The following is an 8,752-nucleotide window of genomic DNA, read 5'->3' on the forward strand; positions in this document are numbered from 1 at the left end:
ATGGCATAATTTTTATTTCATGATTTTCATCTTTTTGCTCTTTCTACCAAAACCTGGGAAAGTCTCCAGTTTGGTGTGTTTTTAAGAGTTTTTCTTTATAATTTTGTTTGTTTTTGCTTGTTTTGAATATTTAAAATGTCTTCCAGTTCCAGTGTCGGCTCTTCATTAGAATTTAAAGTTTTTTTTATGTTATGTTATTATGACATTATCATTGTATCACTTTAAAATGGTCTCAAGCACAACTTTATAATTTACTGCAATAATTTCTGGGACAATTTACCGTCCAGCTAAATTGACCATCTTAGGCCTCCAGCAGTAAAACTTTTTTTTTTTGCTGATTTCTCAGGATGTTCAGTATTTTCTGCTCTGAATGTGAAGTAAAATGCAGTTGTAGAGAAAAGGTTTTTTTTTTTTGTGACCTCATCATTGTGCGTGATGACCTGCTGATGAAAGCTTTGCCTCCAGGAGGGGGAAATCCTGCAGCTCACATCTTATTAGTGAGTTTTTCTGCTGAAGAAACCTTCCGATCCTCGGGTCTCCCCCCGGGTTTGACCCCCTCCCCCCGGGTTTGACCCCCTCCCCCCGGGTTTGGCCCCAGTTCCTCACAAAAGCTGCGGCCGTGTCTCCCTTTGACTCGTCCACAGTGGAACGTCCCGCTGTCACAAACCGCCGTCGTCGTTTGTTTTTAAATTCCTCCCCTGGAAAAGTTTTAAGATCATCGCTGCTGCTTTTGTTCCGACCCGCTGGTGGTTCTCTCCGTCTTGTCGGAGCGGGTCAGAAATCCCCGCGGTGGAAGCCCGTGGCCTCAGGTTGCTGGTCTGGGTGAGGTCACGCACAGCGGCGGTCTGAGCCGCGGCGCTCGGGCGCGCCCCGCCACCCATCGCACACAAATAGAGGAAACGGAAAAACCACGATGCTGTGCCGCTCCTCTCCCCAGCAGAACCCGCTGCTGCGTCCGAGTTCAGCAGAACTGAACGTGTAATTCAGGAACGAGCCGCCATGAGGTTCTCACGGTGCAACACGAACCAGAAATAACCGGTGGTGCGACTGGATTACACTTTTAACCCAGTTTATTTGCAGACTCTGTAATTTATTGACAAAATAAGAAACATTTTCAGTTCAGAAACACGTTTAGCAACTAAACGGAATAAAAAAAGCTACAAATATATTTATAGCTTTTAACCTGTAATTTAGGTTATTTAACCATCAGATTGGTGCTGCTGTAGCCAATCAGCTTCCCAGTGATCGTTCAAGGAACGTCTTAAATCAGTCTTGAGAAATGTGAACATTGACGTTTCATCAGGGACGCAGTAAGGAATGCTAGTGGAATTAGCATCACTTAAATCTGATGTTTTTGATCATTTTTGTAGAAAAATTTGCAATAAACTCGATTATGAATTTTTTGTGAATTTCCACAATTGTGGGATTGCAGAAAACGGCAATATTTGCCAAAAATAAGACACATTTTGTTTTGTGGAAATAGTTCTTGTACTTTAGAATGGTGAATGAAAATGGGTCAAATTAATCAGCGACAAACACACACTGCCACCTGCAGGTGGGAATTAGTCACTTCACCCTACGTTGACCATTTTTATGAGAAAATTGGTAATGAACTCAATTTATTACTAATTATTACAATTATGCATTAACAGGTTGTTGTATTTAATTTATAAAAAATGGAATCTGCTTAAATAAGAGAATAAAAATTTGTTGAATTGGCAACACAAAGGAAATACTGCCGCCTGCAGGTGGGAGTTGGCATCACATAAAACTATTGACTATATTTGGATCTTTTTTTTTGGTGTGCATTTCTTTGATATCTTTCAATTTTGCAATTTTCCCTGTTTTGGGCAAATAGTTGTATTGTACTTTTAAATGGAGAATAAAATGGAGTCGAATTAATAAAATGACAAAATTGGTTTAAAGGAAACTAGATGAAGAAAAAGGATTTGAGTTATAAATGTTTGACCCGGTTTATCTGTGGTTCTGCTGACCTTTAGTTTCAGCCCAGATGTAGATTAAACTCTGCTCTGCTGGGACCTGCAGCAGCTGCTGCAGCCGCTGCTGCGTCTCTTATTAACTCTGATGGAGGCCGGCTTCATGCCTGCTCTGCTTAGCATCCTGTGGTCGTGAAAGGAAAAAACGGTGGTTGAGCCGTTTGCTGCTAAATATAACAGATTATTAACTGAAGTCAGGAGGTTGCCGTGTTCTCGCAGCCGAGGCGTTTCTGGATCGGAACATCGTGACTCATTGCCGTGCGGCGAGAAACTGAAAGCTGAACGCAAAGCGCGTTCCCAGTGACCTCAGGCGAGCGTTTTCATCGTCGGGTTCAGCCCAGAGGAAACCAGTGAGGGTTTCCTGCAGGAAGGAGCGCGATGTTTACAGAACCAAACACCGGGTCACTTCCTGTCGTTTACCTGGCAAAATCCTTACAGCCTTCAATGTCACTGATGAAATTCACTGAATTCAAGAAACGTCAAGGTTTGGAAAACTCATCCAAACCTTGACGTGTTTTCAAGGTTTGGAAAGTGCTGGGTTTCTGTATAAAGTCCTTGAAAGTGCTTGATATTCAGACTGCAGAGTTTTACTGTGAAATGAATCCTAACGTTTGATTAAAAGCCTAAATGTGGAAAACTTTACAGTGGAAATAAACAGTTTTTATTCTCTTGTCTGGAGTTAAATTAGACTAAACTTGTTTTAGATCAGTTAAAATTACAAAAAAAAATTTTTTCTAAATGCCAGAAAACTTTGCAATAATGTTTATTTTTGTAACTTTGTGTAATGTGTTTAAGTATTTAAACTGAGCAGGAAGGTAATTCACCTTAACATGATTTGCTTGAATTGTTTCACTGTAATATTTATTAATAGTTCAGTGACTTATTGTCTTGTTATATGTTTAACAACTGGTCTGAATTGGATGTGATCTGAGCCCAGAGCCGCCATCTTGGTAGGCAAGCGCAGCACAAGGCGAAGATCAACCAACAAAAAGAAAGTTTATGGAAAATAAACTCCAGGCTTAATGGCTGTAACTTAATTTTATTGCTTAAGTTGGAGAGAACCGAGTCGAGAGTGGATTCTAAGATGTTGCCATAGCAACTGCCGTGACAGTTGGTTACGGATACCTACCAAGATGGCTGCCGGCACTGTCTTTGTTTTTTTTTTTTTGTTTATTTCCAAAGTGTGGTTTTGGGAAAATGTGACAACTTGTTGAAAAGTTCTTGAGTTTTCCTGCTGAAACATCGGACCCGGACCGTAATCTCTCCGGCTTGTCGGAGTTACTTTGTTGGGATTTTCTGGCCTCTTCAGTCGCAGCTCAGCGTTGCTAAGGCGATCAGCTTGTTTTTTATTTGTAACCGATATCGGGAGCGAAGGAGAGGGAGGGATGAAGTTCAAGTCGGACATTTTGGACCCCAGGTTGGTCGGGATCCTGACCCAGAGTTCAGATTTGGTTCTTGTGTTCATGAGTCTGTTTAAGCCGCCCGTGTTGGGCAGACAGCAGGTCCCCGCTGGCTCCTGTTGGGATTTATTTCCATGTACGGAGCGACTGGTTGCCAGGCGACCGGCGGAGCGATGCAGCATGTAGGTGCTCTTATGTAACCAGCTCCTGCGCTGCGCCGCTCCATGCCGAGTGTGAAACCAGGCAGCTTCTAATCAGCTTGTCTTCCTCGTTTTTAACTCCAGGAACTTTCTCCTAACCTGGTTTTCTGCAAACATTTTGAATTTCAGCCTGTTTTTCTCAGAGTTTTGAAGACTTTGCTATTTGTAGTGCGTAAAAAGCTTTTATGAAGCCACTGTGGCACCCAATTCAGGACAGTTAAACACTTGAAATCTGCAAATGCAGATTTTTATTTCTGGAGGGCAGCAGCGTTTTATTGGCCGTTTTCTGCCCTGTAATCACATTACGCTGCTGACCCAGTGAAATAATGTAGAGTGAACTATTTATATCATAAATGTTTCTCACTGGAGTCACAATGCCGGTTATTCATTCACAGGATCTGACAGGAAAACCTTCCCTTGCATCATTTATTACGTCATGGTCGAGTTCCTTCTGTGAAATGAATCTTTCTTTCTTTCCTTCCTCTCTTCAGGTGAAGGACCTGACCAGGTTTCTGGACCCCAGCGGTCTCGGCGTCATCAGTTTTGAAGATTTCCACAGAGGAATCTCTGCGATCAGCAATGGAGGTGAGTCGATGCGTCTCGTCTCCTCAGGCTGTGGTTTCATTCGTTGTTCCTGAAGGCGGATAATTCTGTTACTCCAGATTAAGTGTTGGGATGTATAAACTCTTCCTCAGATGGTTTTCATCTATAATTCATGATGGAGTCGTTGCCTGTTTGGATAATTATTCCCTCCGGTTCTGGATGCCGTGCAGCTTTACTGGCAGACAGCTGGTGTGATGTGTAACTATGGCAACACGCTTTTTTTTTTTTTTTTTTTTTTTTACCACTAGAAGCAGCTGAGTTGCATCTCAGAAACTCGAATTCGACCTGAACTTTGACCCCGAAGCTTACAAGAGTTAAAAAGGGGGAAGTTCAAACAGTTTCTTCCATCCATCATAATACAGAAGGATCGTATCCCCTACTCCAGGGGTGTCAAACTCCAGTCCTCGAGGGCCGGTGTCCTGCAACTTTTAGAAGTGCCTCTGCTGCACCACACCTGAATAGAATAATTAGGTCCTTAGCAAGGCTCTGGAGAACTGAGGAGGTAATTAAGCCATTTGATTCAGGTGTTTTGTACCTGTGGCACATCTAAAAACTGCAGGACAGCGGCCCTTCAGGACTGGAGTTTGACACCCCTGCCCTACTCCAACATCTTTAACCAAACAGTGTTTATGTTCATAAAAGTCCCAACATATTAATTCAGTTAATAGTTTTATATAGAGTACAAAACATTCAGTAAGCAAAATGAAGTCGGTGGCTGTTGAATCTGCAGAAGGCTGTTGCTGTAAGTCGGTCGCATAACTACCACGAAGGCGAGCTCTGCTGATCCATGTCGTTTGCTTTTGCCGCTCCTTTTTAAGGGGGCGTTCACACCTGCTCCGTTTGGTCGCTTTAATCCAACTCCAATCCGTCTGTCTAGAAAGTCCGGTTCGGTCGGGACGCATGAACATGAAATTGAACTCTGATTAAGAGAAAAACCGAACTCTGGTCCTACAAACTGCGGTCTGGGTTTGGTTGAAGTGAACTCTGGTTCAGTTTGCGAACGTTAAACAGACCGGAGACCGCTCCAGAAGCAGGAAGTGGACTACAGCGCAGGGCATTCTGGGTAAATGCCACCAAAACAAACCTGGCATTAGCAGGAGAAATGGTTGGTGTGTTTTTTTTTTTTTTTACCAAAGACAAACGAGAAATCCTCCAACCGCCAAGATCTGACGCCTCCATTTCTGTTTACATTTTGTGAAGAAGGAAGTCCTGCTCAGTGTTTCCTTTAGTGGTTCTTGGTGTTTCACCGAGTCAAACAAAGTTCGGTTTGTTTCACTCGGTGCAGTGAAAGAACGGCAGCAGCTGGAAACGTTACAGTTTTGATCTCCAGTCGAACTGAATCCGCTGAACTACGAAGTGTGAAAACAGCCTAAATCTGTCGGGTTGGAGATGTTGGAGTAGGGGATCAGACCCTCCTTCATTATGATGATGGAGGATCTGATCCTCTTCCTCTCTGCATGCACGAAGCCTCGTTTTCAGGCTTTTAAGATGCTGATGAGCTTCTCCCACTTCCAAAAACGTTGCCTTGTTGCCATGGTTACGTTTCATAACAACTGTCCAGTGGAAAAAGACTAAAAAAAATCCTTCCAGCTTCACAGCATCCAGAACCAAAAACCACAAGACGGAACAAATCAGAGCTAATGTCAGAGATCTGTGTTGAACATGGACATCCGGCCCACAGCATGACGCCGCCCCTCCCAGCTCCACCCTCGTTGATTTGTAGGATTGTTTCTGGGTTGAGCGTCTCTGGTTCCTGACGGCATGAATAAGTCAGGATGTTTGGAGACACGTGGTCTTATTGGCCGGCTTTCAGAGCGCTTGGACAGAGCGTCCTGTTCGCTTCAATTATTCACCCTCCTCCTCCTCTCCGCTTTCCCTGCGCGGAGGGCCCGGTTTCTGGTTCTGACCCGTTCATCTGCTGCCGCTGTAAAATCACGGCTGGGCTTTACGGCCATTTAATGACAGATTCTCATGAAATACGTCCAACGTGAAATTAGTGGTTTGGCCTGCGTGTAAAATGTGAAACTAGAGCTGAGTTTCGGTTCAGGATTCCCACACGGCCGATTCACAAAAACCTGCTTTAATTCTTATCCGGATCAAACCTCATCTGATCCCCCGGATCGTTTTACTGCCATTGTGTCCAGGATGAAAGGGAAAAGGAGCCAAAACCTGCAGATCCAGCCTGACGTGGCTCCCACCGCTGCAGAGACTTTCATGTCCTCATGCAGGAAACTGCTGTTTTGTAATAAAATGTAATCAAGTGTTTAACTGAAATCCTAAATTTGTAAAACGGTGTTTACAGTTGAAACATTTTTTGATGAATCAAATTAAACTTTTGTTGTTTTTGGGGAAGTTAGAATCACTTTGCTAAATAAAAAAACATTTTATTAAGGAATATTTATTATTCCTAACGGCTCGATGACTTATTGATCGGTGCAGATGAAATAAAGGTTGGCTGATCCTTCATGTTGGACATTATTATCGGTTTTGTTTAAATTGTGGTTTTGTTCTCAGTCGGGTGCAACAGACATTTCAAAACGTTAAATGTTGCATATTTAAAAATACTTTATTGATCCCAAAAAGTAATTAAATGTTGCAAGTTTAATGCCTCGCTCTAGATGGTGACGGCTGAGGGCAGGAAACGTCTCCTGTAGCAGTCTGCGTTCCAGCACATTTGAAGAAACCTCTGACTGAAGATGCTCGTTCTTTTCCAATAATGATTCAGTCTGAGGCTTCAGATTCATTTTCATGGTCCCACTTTACAATAAGGCTCCTGTCAACGACTATAGATGAATTGATAACGGCTAGTAACTATTACACTGTTTATAAATCATTAATTACTTGCTATGCATCAAGGGTGAAAATATGATAAAAAAATGTTTATGAATGCTTCATATGTTTCCAAGGTAGAATAACAACTCCACATAAAATATGTAAATAATTTGGTAAGAAACTGCGATTGTCTCATCTTCGTTCTTAACTAATGCATAATAAACAGTTATTAATGATTTATAAAGCGGTAACGTATTTTACCTATTTATTAGCCACCCACAAGGGACACATTATTGTAAAATTGAACTATTTTTAGTTTATTTGTTCCAGGATGTAAAATACTAACGGTAAAAAAAAAACTGGTGATTATAAACGAACTGAAAAAAGTGAATCTGCTGCTGGGAAAGTTTGAAACTGTTAGATTTTTGCAGCAGTGAAGTGAAGGAGGCTGTTCGATGAAAGCGTTGCCCCGGGCCGTGGAAATGCTTCGCTCCCCGCCGAGACTGGAATGTCTGGAGTTAGACATTCTCGCTTTCACGTCGGAACAGGTCCTGCAGGTGTGCCTGGTCGCCGCCACTGGAACCAGTTCAAGTTGCTTCCTCCCAGTAAGGTGCCGTCGGCCGCAGTGGCTGATGGGACGCGGCTCGGCTGCTGCTGCGGGTTTCTGCTGATCTCGTGGCGGGCCTCTGGTTCGCCTCAGATGGAGGTCATGTCATGTTTACCGTCGCGTCGCGCTCCGACTGCTGACTCTGAATCTGCCCAACCAGGACATCTGGGGCTGCAGGGCGCTGTAAAAACATTCACACCAATTCAACTTCTTTGTCACGTTGCAACCACAAGCCTTTGTGTGTTTTTATTGTCGTTTAACTTGATGAAGCAGCAGAAAGTTGTGCAAAGTTGGAAATTTAAATCTCAAAAGTGTGGAGTGCATTTTTTTAAAACGACTGCAGGCTTTTCTGAGTTTCTCTTCCAGATTTTTACAATCAAAAATCTATGAACATTAAAATTCAAGTCTTTCCACATTATTGGTAAAAATCTGATTTAGACTTTGACTAGGCCAGTCTAGCCCATGAATATCCCTTGATCTCTTGATTTCATGCAACCATGTGGCTGTATGAAATCTTCCCATTTCAGCTTTTTGTTACTGGTTGTGTTGGTTGCTGAGCGATAAATCAGTTTGAGTATTAAAGTTTTCTGTTAATAAAGATTAAATTTTTTGGAAAATCTGGATTTTCAACCATTTTTTTCCCTTTGTGTTTTTTTTGCTCATGGTTCAGTGATGTCAGGCTGCCATCTTGTTTCTCTGTTTAGCTAAACCTCTAATTCAGGTCAACGTGATGAAAGGATGAAGAACATGTTGTTGTTTCTGCAGTTTTCCACCCAGAGCAGAACGTAAACAGAGGACTCCTGTCCTCATGTTACCTGTTTGCACATCAACAGCCGCTCCTCCATGTTTGCTCGGCTTCTGTTTCTGTTTGTTTCTGTTGCTGCTGCGCACACCAACCCGCCTCCCTGCTCTGTCTGCAGGTCCAGAACCGCAGCTCTACAGCTACAACCCGGGGGACGGCGCCGGCGGCTGCCCAGAGGAGTACGACGAGGTGAGATGTCCTTCCACTTCCTGTTTGATTAGTTGGTCCCTTCCGCTTCCTGTTTGGAACAGATGGTCCCTTCCGCTTCCTGTTTGGAACAGATGGTCCCTTCCACTTCCTGTTTGGAACAGGTGGTCCCTTCCGCTTCCTGTTTGGAACAGTTGGTCCCTTCCGCTTCCTGTTTGGAACAG

At 43.1% G+C, this 8,752-nt stretch overlaps 1 protein-coding gene across 4 annotated transcripts in view; it reads left to right on the forward strand.

Annotated features, from left to right (window-relative positions):
• rab11fip3 (RAB11 family interacting protein 3 (class II)) overlaps positions 1-8,752 on the forward strand; it is a 28,965-nt gene that overhangs the window by 5,779 nt on the left and 14,434 nt on the right. For all 4 annotated transcript variants that reach the window (XM_008436358.2, XM_008436357.2, XM_008436359.2 and 1 more), the window contains exons 2-3: positions 4,089-4,182; positions 8,500-8,570. In XM_008436358.2, the coding sequence (XP_008434580.1) occupies positions 4,089-4,182; positions 8,500-8,570 (165 nt within the window). The remainder of the gene's footprint in view (positions 1-4,088; positions 4,183-8,499; positions 8,571-8,752) is intronic.

Source organism: Poecilia reticulata, linkage group LG19 (assembly GCF_000633615.1).
Source record: "Poecilia reticulata strain Guanapo linkage group LG19, Guppy_female_1.0+MT, whole genome shotgun sequence".
Lineage (NCBI taxonomy): Eukaryota > Metazoa > Chordata > Actinopteri > Cyprinodontiformes > Poeciliidae > Poecilia > Poecilia reticulata.